This window comes from Typopeltis vanoorti, chromosome 20, assembly GCF_054136105.1.
Source record: "Typopeltis vanoorti isolate ZY-2024b chromosome 20, IOZ_Tvanoo_1.0, whole genome shotgun sequence".
Taxonomy (NCBI): domain Eukaryota; kingdom Metazoa; phylum Arthropoda; class Arachnida; order Uropygi; family Thelyphonidae; genus Typopeltis; species Typopeltis vanoorti.
Genome location: NC_143568.1, coordinates 73,390,140 through 73,404,645, shown reverse-complemented (window position 1 = coordinate 73,404,645; position 14,506 = coordinate 73,390,140). Strand labels below are relative to the sequence as shown.

The 14,506-nt window shown below is 34.0% G+C and overlaps 1 protein-coding gene across 4 annotated transcripts in view; it reads left to right on the top strand.

The window, feature by feature from the left end:
• Window positions 1-14,506, top strand: part of LOC150095560 (DNA-binding protein RFX2-like) — a 663,123-nt gene that overhangs the window by 334,757 nt on the left and 313,860 nt on the right. For 2 of the 4 annotated variants that reach the window (XM_090410810.1, XM_090410809.1), the window contains one exon: window positions 11,752-11,955. The exons of the other annotated variants lie outside the window; for them this stretch is intronic. In XM_090410810.1, coding sequence (XP_090266936.1) covers window positions 11,752-11,955 — 204 coding nt within the window. The remainder of the gene's footprint in view (window positions 1-11,751; window positions 11,956-14,506) is intronic. 4 annotated transcript variants of the gene reach the window in all.

Genomic DNA, 14,506 nt, shown 5'->3' with positions numbered 1-14,506 from the left:
TATTTGTTGCTTATATATAAAACGTATTGACATGTATAAGATGTCACTTACATGCATACTCAAGGGAATGGTAGGGTTCCATGATAAAACAGTATTTGAAATAGGGTTTTGATAGCAGAAAAGTTTACAGAATCTTGCTATGACACATTCAGAAGTACATAAAATGTCCTGTATCCACAACTTGGTGTATTATGAACAAATTGGAAGATCCATCAGCGATTAAGAAATATGGTAAGTCAAAACTTTATACCCGAAAACTGGATTCTGTGCTTTGAAACTATATTCTATACCCCCATCACATAGAGTTAAATGAAAGAAAATTACAGTAACTATTCATTACAGGTCAGAAAAGAGAGAAAGATTTTTGGAGTCAGCAACAGCGGCAAGAATGAAGTATCCTCTGGACAAATGTGGCTGCATTAATTTACCAAAAATTTGGGAGCAATCAATTTAAGAATGACTCTAATCTATCAGCTGTACACTTTTTTTATCCAACATTAGTTAGTAATGCCAACATAGGATATCATTTATTGCCTGTTACAGTTTTAAAAGACTTCCAGTTCTTGTTTGCCAGTGGCTTATATACTGGTGAAGATTTTTTTTTTTTTACTGCTAATTCTGGTCTAAAAACTAAGTAAATAGATAATCTTATTTAATGTGTTGTGGTGGTGATTTCACTTACCCACTTCCATCTATGCATAAATAACCTCTTCACTAACTACACAAATCTTATCCATAGTTGTCCTGATAACTGCGTACTCCATTCCTCTTCATGTGACAAACCTTGTGGTGCTCAAACTTTCCATACTTCTAGATCTTTCATAATTGATGGCTTGTTAGTTCAGTTGGTTAGATCATAATGTTAATAAGGCAAAGGTTCATGGATTCACTCCCAATACAAGCCAGAAATTCCCATATTAGCTTATTTAGGGATTCACACCTGTACGAATGACTGGTTATGTATCATTCTTCAACTCAAAAAGATCTGGGTTTGATTCTCAAAATTATGAGAGGAATTGTTATATTGATGTTTTCAATTGAAAGTGGGTTACCCATTCTGATATGGAGGTGGCATGATTTATATGCTGGAAACTGAGGCTTTTCCTCTAGAAAAAAGGCAGACTGACCAGAGAATATCAATAGTTAATAAACACTGTGTAATGTAGAGTAGGTGAAGTGGTGCAGCATATTCTGTAGACAGTGCATCCATGAAAACTCCATGGAGTCACAGGACTCCCAGTGCTTAAAACTGATCACAACTTATTAACCTGCTCCAGCAGAGTAAAACTTTGATAACAGTGAGGCTTATTTCTCAAGAATGATCTGACTTACTTTTTCTTTGACACTCGACTCCCCTTCAGTCAAGATCAGTTATCTCTTCTTTCTGAATTATATACCTTTAGCCTTTCATGGCATGAAGACATCACATCCATAATCTCCTCATACAGCAAAAAACTTGTTGTCTTCTCCCTATAAGACACTATTTCTGATCTGGACAATTCCTAATTCTCTCTCTCAGAGAGAGAGAGAGAGAGAGATTCATTCCAGTTACTTTCTCATAGGTATCCTGTTTTTGTCTTATGCCATTTTTCCTTAGATACTTGAATATGTACTCCAAACTAGCCAACATGATTCCTGCACTTCCTGTTTAAATGTTTTAAAACATAAATGGGTGCTGGTTAGTTTCGATATAGAGTCAGCTCCACACTTACAACACCAACTTCTTGTCTTGATTCATTTGTTCTGTCTCTGTTCTTAGGACCAACCTTGCAAACAATATTTTCTCCAAATATTATAAATGACCTACAGCTGTACAAGAAACTCATGAGTAGGCTCCTTATTTATATATAACTTCTTAATTTTTTGGCTCAATGTTGGTCCTGTTGTATGGCAACAGTATTGTTGTGGGTCTGATAACATAACAAATATATATTCAATATTTTATTAAGAATGATTGAAAGATGTGATAGTCTGAAAAGGAAGCCTTCCCCAGTTTCATTTTAGCCCAATTAGGCTAAAATGAATTTTCTAAGCAATGTAAGAAACATTCATACTAGTCAAATAGGCTAACTTTCTCAGAGGACTTCAGCAACATTCCAGATGTGGTCCTAATATGTTGAGTAGTTCAACCTCTAGAGGGGTGTCTTCAGACAAGGAAAAGAACAAAAAAATTACACTTTTTTAGGGCATCACTTTTTTTCCAAGTGCTTTTAGCTTTTTTTTTTTTTAATTGAATGTAATACATCAATATGTATAATACGACACAAATTTGTAGGCCTTACCATGTTCGAATGCCTTTGTCAAATAAAAGTAGTACAGTTTTCGAGTTTCATTATAGTTTTGACTCTAATGGGATTTGTAACAAGAGGTAGTATTAACTTGCTACAGTACTTCAGAGTTGCTGCCATAACTCTTGATATTTGTATACTTGTCATGATTGTCTTGCATCTGTATTTAAGTATAGGCAGTCCTTGCTTTGCATGGTTCCAATATGCATGAATCTCTGTTACCACAGTTTAGTTAAATAATACCATTTCCTCTAACAATGCAGTTTAAATTTCAGTTACCACAGTATATTAACTGTGAATAATTGCATAAAGTACAAACTTCGCTGTTATCTCTTTAGTCTACAGATCACTAAATAACAGGTGCACATGACCAGATCAGTGACCAATAATGTCACTTCTTTTAAAGTTTGTTGTTGATAATCACCAACAGAAAATGAAGAAAGTGATTATGATGAAAGGATGAAGATGTCCTAGAGGAAGTGACACTGGCAAAAAAATTTCACATTAACGGAACTATCTGACATATTTCCTAACATTGAAAGCACAAAGGATGAAATCTTGGAAGCTGATCCAAACTTACAAAGGAGTATGACAATTTGCCAGTTTCTCACTCCATATCATAAGTTATACCATGAGAAGAAGAAGGCAAGCACTGTTCAAATTACTATTGATAAGTTTTTTTACAAAGAAATTCTTAATTCATTATACATTTATAACTGACAGTAAAAAAGTCAACGTTTTGACAAAATATTTTAAAGATCACAGAACAATCATAATTTTTCCCATTGATTATTAAAATTGCTTTGCAGTCGTTTTTAATTCTGTGCATCCCAAGGTTCTCAAGTGCTCCGGAAACCCCACTCTCATTGTTTGAGGTCCTTAAATTGGCTCTAATTTTTGGGGACTCCCAGCTTCATGCACCTATGCATATGTATGACCCCTTCTGTATTGAGTTAGTAATTTTAAAGTTATTTGTTTCAGAATAGCAGTTGATTCCACAAATCTTTTATTATGAGGGATTTCAAAACAGATTCCAAGATGTACTTGTGTATTCGAGTGTCATATGCCAGAAGTGAACATGTGACTTTGAAAGCATTTTCAATTAAAGAAAATTGTAGCACAAATTTAAATTTTATAAAATGCAATCACTTCACACTCAGTTGATTGTGAAGTGATGATTACACTTCACCAACTTGTACAGGGAGCAAGAAGCCACAGCAAGAACAGGCGTTGGATTGACTGATTGGCTTCAGGTCGGAAAAGGAGTTAGGCAAGGATGTTTACTTTAACCTCATTTGTTTAATATATGTATGGAGGATATCATGCATGAAGCATTGGATAAGCTCAAGACAGGAATTAGGATAGAAGGTAGATTGATCAGTAATTTGAGGTATGCCGATGATACAGTACTCCTTTGTAATGACATGGAAGAACTAGGATAAATTCTTGAAAAAGTTAACAAGATCAGTAATAACAGAGGACTTCAACTCAATCCTGGTAAGACAAAGATTATGGTTCTCAAAGGAAATACAAACAGAAAAGCTCTTGAGAAACAAGTGTACCTTAATGGAGAAAGAATTGAGGAAGTCAGCAAGTTTGAGTACCTGGGATCCATTATTAATGTGAAGAATTGCTGTTCAGAAGATGTCAGAAGACGGTTAGGAATGGCTAAAACAACAGACAGAGACTTGTCTAAAATCTGGAAGAATGGATCTATCTCCGTGGGAACAGAGTTGAGGATTTTGGATGCAGCTGTTTTTCCAACAGCGACTTATGGATGTGAGACTTGGAACCTAAAGAAGTCAGATAAGAAACAGATATCTGTTTTTGAGATGTGGTATTACAGAAGAGTGTTGAGGATATCATACACTGAAAGGCATACAAATGAATGGGTGTTAGAAAAGATTAGTAGAACTTTAAGGCTCCTTAAGGATATTGACAAAAGAAAGTTAAAATAATTTGGGCACATTAAGAGCATGGAAGGAGGACTTCTCAGCGAGGCCTGTTGAAGCCTTAGAAGTCATCATTGAATCTTTAAGAGGACGTCCTGGTTTTCTTTGTTAATTGATTAATTATCATCATCATCATCAAATTCCTGACATGTACCCTCAAGAGGTGTACAGGATATGATGGTACCACATGAAAAACTTCCATCATTACTAACTTCCTATCTACAATTTTCCTCCAAATCAATGTGCCACCTATCAAGACTCCGATATCATCAGATCTTATATTTCTGTCTTTTAAGGCACTTTTTACTGTATCAATCCAACTATTCCTTGGTCTTCCTCTGAGTCTTTTTCCTGCCAACCTGGCATAGAGCACTTGTTTTGCTAATCTTTCCTACCCATTTTATTTAAGTGACCATACCACCTCAGATTAGCCCTGCTAACACATTGCTGGATGCTAACAGTGTCAGGTTCTTTCATAATATCCTCATTTTTAATATAATATTGCAATTGATGCCATCAGTTCAGACCTCTAATCTTGCTCAGGACTCTCATATTTGCAGTCTCTAGTCTTTGGTCAAGTGTTTTACTTCTGACCCAGCTCTCAGATCCATAAGTTAAAAATGGTTTGAACACGGTCTTATATACAGCTAATTTAATATTCTGACTAATTTCTCTCTTATTCCATATGAATTTATTCAGTTGACTGCCTGCCATACCAGCTTTGTTGATTCTGTTGTCTATTTCCATATTTAATTTACTGTCTTCATTAAAAATCATTCCTAAGTAGCTGAAATGTTTTACTTGTTCTACAGAGTCTCCATTCACAATGCAGTTGATATTTTCAGTGCTTCTGCTTATTTTCATTGTCTTTGACTTGTTATTGCTGACCTTCATACCATATCTATTACAACAGTTATTCAATTTAGTCAGAGAATCTTGCAGGCTTGTAGCCGATTTATTTGGAAGTATAATATCATCCGCATAAAGCAAAGATTAGCATCTCCAATTTTGACATCAGGTTTAATACCACTTTCCTTCATAATGTGATCCATATAGATAATGAATAACAGAGGGGATAATGTGCGTCTTTGTCTGACACCAGATTTACCTTTAAACCATCTTCCTGTACTTCCTTCAATTCAAATAAAGACTGAGTATTGCGTGATATAATGCCTTATTGACACCATACAACTGTAGTTTTGAATAGCTTCTCTATTGACACCTTGTCATATGTCTTTTCCAGATCTACAAAACTTAAATCATCATCATCTATTTCCTGCCATGTACCCTCAAGGGGTGTACAGGATATGATAGTACTACATGAAAAAATTACATCATTACTAACTTCCTATCTACAATTTTCCTCCAAATCAGTCTGTTACTTGTCAAGACTCCAACATTATCAGATCTTATATTTCTATCATCTAAGGCACTTATGCAGTGCAGCCACTGTGAGACTTTTCTACCACCATACTTCTGCATTTCTGGTCGAATATCATCCACTCCTGCTGTCTTTCCACATTTTAAGCCTTTGATGGCTTTTTGTACTTCAAGTATGGATATGTATTCCTGACTGCATGTCTGTTCAGTGTTTTTTACCACTGTACTGTCATCACTGCTTGTTTCATTTAGCAGTTTTTCAAAGTAATTACTCCATACTTCAAGGATATCTTTTTCTCCCATTTTCATGTCACCTTCATCATCTCTAATTCCTTTTACAGCACTCTTTCCTCCATTCTTAAGCTTCTTCAACAACCTCCGGAATATTTTGCCACCTTCTTGATATTTATTTTCTATATTCTTGCCAAAGTCCTCCCATGACTTTTGTTTAGCTAGTGTTTTACACAGTATTTAGCATTCTTGCATTTGTCTCTGTATTCTCTAAGAGCACAAGCTGACTTATTGGCCAGGAACTTTTGATATGCTTTCTTCTTTTCCTTCACTGCCTCTTTAACCTCCTGTGTCCACCATGGAGTTCTAATTTTTCTATCCTTGCAGACAACTTCACCACATGCCTCTCTAGCTGAGTCAATCAGGGCTTTCTTCAAGGCTTGCCACTGAATCTCCAATGTCTGATTCCTGTTCTCAAACTCTTTCATTTTTTCTTCAATAATCTTTGTGTATTTTAGTCTCCAGTTCACATCTGAGAGCTGTTCAACTTTTATTCGCTTTAAAACTTTCTTACATGTTATTCTTTTCAATATGAAATTAAATTTTATCCTGCTCAAGACTAAATAGTGATCACTTCCAATTTCAAATCCTCTGTACACTCTGGTGTCCTGCACCAGGGAGAAAACATCACTATCAACAAAAACATAGTCAATGAGACTTTTCTTATTCCTTGCCTCTTCTCTCCATGTGAATTTGTGCACATTTTTATATTGGAACATGGTGTTAGTAATAACCAGTCCATGTCTTGAGCAGAAATCCAACAGATATTTGCCATTATTATTAGCTTTGCTCTTTTCTCCGAATTTTCCCAAAATATTTTTGTATGTCTCACAATCATTTCCTACTCTGCTATTTAGATCCCCAACAAGGACCAACTTTTCCTTTTTCATTGTGTCAGTTGCTTTTTCTAAAGCCTCAAAAAATTCTTCTTCCACTTCTACTTTAGTAGAACCTTCTGTGGGACTATAGGCACAAATAAGTCTCATTGTCCAGTTGCCCCATTTTCATATTTGCCCCCATTACTCTACTTGAGATTGTCTGCCATTCAAGAAGATTAGCCTCGTATTTTGTGTTGAATACTATGGCTACTCCTTCTTTTCCTTGATTGTCATTGCCTGAATATAACATTTTGTACTTATTGCTCAGAAAGATCTCACCAGTTTTTGTCTTTTTTGTTTCAGTCACCCCTATTATGTCGATCTGGTACTTATCTAATTCCTCAGTTAGCTCCATTTCTTTTCCATTGATGCTTCTTATGTTGATAGTATTGATCTTTAACTCTGGTGATGTTGAGTTGGGGTGTGTTTTGTGATTTGTTCCAGTAGCTGACTTTTTGCTGTTCGCCCTGGCGAAAACAACGGGGGCCTTGTTTAACCGGGCGACGCCCCAGCCGGCATGAAATTTTGTCATGTTGTACCATCATTTTTTATTTTGGTTTAACCAATAAGAATACAATTTGGTCGGCTAAATCCCAAATTGCCAGCCCATCCTCGTTCGTTCAGTATGCAAGTAGATACCCAACAGGGTGCACCACGAGAAGGCGAGGATTGGACATTAGGTCAGAAGCCCTGGTCGATTCTCCGCATTCCTTTAAAGGCTATGTGGAGGTCTCCTCTCAGTTATACAGCTTTAAACATAGATCTTTGTTATATTCCCATGATTTCTCAGCTATTTGTCGTAAAGTGAAAATCTGATCCTGACAGCCTCTATTTGGCCTGAATCCAGCTTGTTCTTCACAAAACCTCTCTTCCACATCATTCTAAACTGTTTCTCAAGTATATTGGCATAAATCTTACCAGGAACACTCAGTGTAGAAATGCCTCTGTAATTCTCATATTCAGCTTTATTTACCTTTTTCTATATAGGTACTATGAGAGCTCTACTCCAATCATCTGGAATTCGTCCCTCTGTCCAGGCCTTCTGAACTGTGCAGTGCAGCCACTGTAAGACTTTTATACCTCTATTCTTGAGCATTTCTGGTCAAAAATGTCATCTACTCCTGCTGCCTTTCCACATTTTATGTTTTTGATGGCGTTTTCTGCTTAAAGTATGGATATGTATTCCTAACTGCATGCCTGTTAAGTGTTTTTTTACCACTGTGCTATCTCTGCTTGTTTCATTTAGCAATTTTTCGAAGTAATTACTTCATATTTCAAGGATATCTTTTCTATCTTCAACAAACTCCAGAATATCTTGCCACCTTCTTGAAATTTATTTTCTATGTTCTTACCAAAGTTTTCCCATGACTTTTGTTTAGTTAGTTTTACACAGTGTTTAGCATTCTTGCATTTGTCTCTGTATTCTCTAAGAGCACAAGCTGACTTATTTGCCATTAACTTTTGATATGCTTTCTTCTTTTCCTTCATTGCCTCTTTAACTTCCTGTCTACACCATGGAGTTCTGATTTTTTTATCCTTGCAGACAGCCTCACCACATGCCTCTCTGGCTGAAATCAATCAAGGTTTTCTTCAAGGTTTGCCGCTGAATCTCCAAGATATGGTTCCTGTTTTCAAACTCTTTCATTTTTTCTTCAATAATCTTTGTGTGTTTTAGTCTACAGTTCATATCTGATAGCTGCTCAACTTTTATTCGCTTTAAAACTTTCTTATATGTTCTTCTTTTCAATATGAAATTCAATTTAATCCTACTCAAGACTAAATAGTGATCACTTCTAATTTCAAATCCTCTGTACACTGTGGTGTCCTGCACCTGGGAGAAACATCACTATCAACAATAACATAGTCAATGAGACTTTTCTTATTCCTTGCCTCTTCTCTCCATGTGAATTTGTGCACATTTTTATATTTGAACATGGTGTTAGTAATAACCAATCCATGTCCTGAGCAGAAATCCATTGCGTATTTGCTATTATTATTAGTTTTGCTCTTTTCTCCAAATTTTCCCAAAATATTTCTGTATGTGTGACAGTCATTTCCTACTCTGCTATTTAGATCCCCCAACAAGAACCAACTTTTCCTTTTTCATTGTGTCAGCTGCTTTCTCTAAACCTCAAAAAATTCCTCCACTTCTACCTTAGTAGAACCTTCAGTGGGATGATAGGCACAAAGGAGTCTCAATTGTCCAGTTTCCCCATTCTGATATTTGCCCACATCACTCTACTTGAGACTGCTTGCCATTCAAGGAGATTAGCCTCATATTTAGTGTTGAATACTATGGCTGCACCTTCTTTTCCTTGATTGTCATTGCCTGAATATAACATTTTGTATTTATTGCTCAGAAAGATCTCACCAGTGTTTGTCTTTTTTGTTTCATCACCCTTATAATATAATGTCGATTTGGTACTTATCCAATTCCTCAGCTAGCTCCATTTGCCATTCACTCTTCTTATGTTGATAGTACCAATCTTGAATTCTTGTGAGGTTGAGTTGGGTGTGTTTTAGGATTTATTCCAGCAGCTGACTTTTCGCCCTGGTTCCCTGTTGAAAACAACGGGGGGTGGGGCCTCTTTTAATCGGGCAACGCCTTGGCCACCGTGAAATTCTATCATGTTGTATCATCATTTTATATTGTGGTTTAAGCCATTAAGAATACGATTTGGTCAGCTAAATCCCAAATTGCCCGCACCATTATAAGGATTGAAATGTGAACAGTATATTTATTGAAATGATGAGGTTTTGGTAACTAGTCAGAGTTTTTTTTTTTTTTCCTCAAAAAAGTTTAAATTCGATTAATATTATTGAATTTAAAAATGTTCTATTAGATCTTAGCTTGTTAAATCTGTTATCTTTTTCTTAGTGCTTATTATCCTTGGAACAGGCAGATTATTTGATCCCAAAATATTGGTAATATGTGTATATATCAGCCAGTATGTAAATATAACCATGAAATATGTGATATTTATTGAGATTGTTTAATTAAAATAAATTTTAAGCTTATAATTATATATTTACTCAATGTTCATAATACTGGAATTTCAAATATTTGTTATGCTAAAATTCCAATTGAACCTGTAGCTTTTACTTTTCTCTCTTCTCCCATTAGGCTGTAGGGTGCTTTTTATACAAAGTAAAATGTCCGGAGCCAAAGTCACATGTTTTCTTGCTTTTAGCAACAATTTCCTTATACATGTTACCAGTGTTTCAGTTGTCCCAATTATTTTCCAGAAAATAAATTGACATGAACTGGCATATTTTTCTCTTCATTGTAAAGATGTTAAGAAGTATCTAGTGAATGTAGATGACATATAGCTACTAATAGTTTGAGCTACACTGGCATTTCATGGATCAAGCAACAGCTCACCCTAGAATATTTCTGTAAATTCATACAGTAGAGGTGAACATGATAATTCAGTAATAGTTCATTGCAGTTACTGTGCAAAAGTTTAGGGAAATAGTGTTTACATTGAGTTATTCATTTGAAGATTCTTTGCCTGAGAAATTATAGTGGACATTGGAAGTTAGAATTATCATGTATATTGCGAAATCTGAAATACCTTTTCTGCAGCCTATATACTAGCTTTATTGGACAGTTCTTTGTGTTCTTTTCTCCAAACCATGTTGTGTAGAGCATTCTTTAGTTTTTTGATCATGGAATCAAATAAAAAAAGACACCTTAGGGAAGTGAAACTCAAACCATGATATAAACAAACATATTAAATCTAATATAAATTTGGAGTTGATTTTTGGCTGCATTTAACTTAGCTTATTTGTACGGACTTTTATATGTGCAGTGTTAAATGGTATATGTTGGTTGGTAATCTCTTTCTACTTAACTAGTGTCTCCATATCACATTCCAAAGAACAATGGGACATGCACTCTCTAATTAGAAAGCATGTGGGTTGTGTCATGATAAGATGAATCATTATGTGGACTTTATTCATTTGAAGGTGAGCTAGCTAGTTTTACAAAAAGGTGGAAGATTTTTTTTTTCTTTCTCCCAAATACTCAGATTTTTCTCCTGTAAAACAAGCAGTCTGGCCAGAGAATGTGCATTTTAGTGAGTTGAATATATTCTATAGTGTGTAGTAGAAGGGGTAATGAAGATCATATAGTGTTTATAAGTGCTAATGTCACTTATTTGACTGTCAACTTTCGTACATGCTGATGCTAAATATAGTGTTAGACAAACACTGAAATATGAGTATGGATATGAGTAAATCTGCTGGGGTTTTTTTTCCTCACTGCAGTCAAAAAAAATTTCTTTTAATTAAAAAAAAATATTTTTTTAACGAAAATAGTCTTTAATTCTGTATTAATACACAGCAGATAATCCTAATTATCATGTATATAACACTTAAAATTTGGAGTTTTTGCACAAATATGTGTTCACATTTTATGATTAATATGATAATATATCAGTGCCACTACTTCCATTAAATTACGTATACTGTGTTGCTTTTATTCTCTGGGGGGGGGGATATTTTAATTAATTCAGATATATTTAGTTACTCTGATGAGTAACTAAATCTATCTGCTGAAATCAGTTTTTAAAATATTAGATATTTCTAGATTGTCATTTATATGTGCTCCTGTTTTGAGACATTTTGTTTAACAACAGTGTATTGAACATATTTTAATGTGATTATCATTTCCTTCATAAATCATATTCAGCACATAAATTAAAATTTTTATTTGTTTATCTATGTATTGGATTCAAATAGTTGCAATTTTGACACAGTGTTCTACTTTAAACTTAATATTTTCTCTGACATTTTTGAATATTTATACTCACATGTACGCATTTGGGTCTATGCAAGTATGTGTCTAATTCTTTCAGATTATAGAATATATTTACAATTATGTTTCAGAATGTTATATATATATATATTCTTCAGTATCGTTCAATTTCACTAGGTTATTTTACGCAAACCTTTTTTCAGGAGGATCCACGAAAAGTTACAGACATCATTTCCCCCTTCTCTAATGATCAGTGTGTGATTCAGACCTTGCACAGTCCCCATGACAATTCACAACTGCAGCTTGCACCCCAGCAACCTCAACCACAGCCTCAACCACAACCTCAGCAACCCCCACCAAGCCACCACTCACAGCATCAAAATGTGCGAGACATGGACATAATTCATGTAGGTTTCTGAACTCCACTAATTCGTTACTTTAAGTTTGCCATGAGGCTCAGTGTTGTCAAAGCTGGCTGGGGAGATTGCAGTTCGTCATTTTAAAACAACCATAATAAACTAGTCTTGGCCAGCAGAAGTTGGCATTAAGTTATGTTATTTGCAAAATATTTGAAATTCTCTGGATCAGATACTGATCATTTGCACAACTTAGCTGTGCTTTCCCCCAATTTTTTTTTTTTTTTTTTTTTTTTTGTGTATTTTTGTATTATTAGTTCAGTTTTATTATTATTATTATTTTTTTTTTTTTTTGCACAAACTTTATCCTCCCTTTCCGACTCCCATATAGCATGCTTTAGAATTTTATTTCCTTTTGTCATTCTTTGTTTGCTTTGTTGTCACTGGCACTGTTTACATTTATCAACACTGCTCAATACTGATTTTGTTTTTATTTTATTGTATTTTGATATTACATTTGCTGACATGGTCTTTAGAATAACGAACTATGGACATGGTTTCATGTTAGAAATCTAATTGAAGAAAAAGTGAATGTTACGTTGATACTAATTTCTATGCCGATAAATGTTTGTTTCTAAAGTTTAACATTTATTTTAATTATACTGATTTATTTATCATTTATTTATTTTTTTGGATCTCTTTCCAGCCTTGCTTTCTAAAGAAAAATGCAGCACTAATGTAGCATGAATTACCACAAAAATTTTTACAACTCTTTCTTGAAAGTGCATGAATCAGAAGGAGTCTGTTTTTTATCTCACTTCTCCCAATCTCTCTCTCTCTCTCTCATTTTGGGGCACAGTGCTATACTGCATGTTTTTATGGTTGCAGTTGAAGATCACAGTCATGTTTTCTTTTTTCTATATTAATGATAGCTGGCTAAGACTGTTTTTTCTCTCTGTTTAGGTGAAATTTTTTTTAGTCAAAAATTTTTTTCTAATGCCTATTTATTCAAATATTGCAAAAGTATTTGTATAAATACAAATAGTAGCTTAAGAAAGGTGCAACCTCCACAGCATCATCTTAATTTTCATGTGTTATAAGTGTAGTTGCTGAACCCTTGGTATTAATGTGTATCATATATATATCTATCTGTGTATATATATATATATTTATTTATTTATTTAGTGTGCTGTAACCTTATATTTCAGAATTTGGTATATTCTGTTTTCTGAGACCAGTAAATCGAAAAGGATTGCTCTTTATAATCTACTCATAAAAAGACTATATTACGAAGTACGTTCAGCTTCATAAAATAATTTAAACTTCATCTTGAAATAATAATATCATTTGCTTCCTTATTAGTTATTTTGTGGGTGTTACATTATGTAAATTGCTTGTCAGTTTACTTGGCTAATTTATTTTACATATTCTGTTTATTTGTTAATCTTCAACATGTGAAGTGACACAAGGTAGTCTCTAGATACTCTATGCATTCTGATAGATTATATGTGAAATATCATTGTTTCAAATTGTTTAGATTGACATGGTAAAATATTGCCTATAAAACTGAACCTCATGCCTTGAGGTATTTCAGAACATTACTTTGCAGATTATTCAACTAGCTGTTTCATACAACTAAAATAGAAATATGATGATTCAGAAGTTTTACAATAAACTATGTTCAGTGCATATGAACTTGAAATCTTCTATTATATGCATTATGGAATTGCAAGATTGTGTATCATCTCTGATTACTATAAAACTTATACTCTAGAACCAGAATACTTATATATTAATCAGCTATGATACATGAAATTATAAAATATACTTTTCGGCATATTATGGTTGAGCATACATGAATTTTGAAGAAAATATTTACATTTCCAGAAATATACAAATATATTTTTAGATTTCTTTGTTTAGTACTTGAAATGCTTTTCCCCTCATGGTATGATATCAAACCTACAAGTTTATTGCAGATGCCATTGAGTTTTTCAGCATGGAAATATATACATGTTATTGCACAAATCAGCTTGTTTTTCATTGTATAATTCTGTCTTCTAAATTTTTAATCAGATAAACCAGAGGTTTTTCTGTTAGATTTAGATATGGATAATTTTCAGATTAATCTAAAACAGCTAATGTTGTTTCCTTTGTAAATTCTTAACTATTTTGTGAATAGTGACATCGGACTTCCTCGACTGAGATAAATGTTGCTTGCTTTAAGCATTCTTTCTAGTGAAAGGAAGAAAGAAAAAAATCCATTAAGTCTTCTCTTTCCAAATATGCACACTATTTTTAAATGTTAACCTTTTGCATTATTTATCTCTTTCTGAACTAAAAATCACTGTCATTTATTTTATCAAAAAGCCTATATATTTGAATGTTTCCCCCTTCCCCCCAAACCAACTCCCCAGCAGTTCACATTTCAAGTTAAATAACATAATTATTTAGAAGATAGTCATAGTTTCTTTATTATTTACATGGTGTGGTGTTCCTGTTCCATCCTTCAGCTTGTGATTCTCTTTGTTGCACAAGATATTTGGCCATTATTTCTATCCTTTGGAGAAAGTGATTCCTCTTCTTCTCTCTTTCCTTCAAA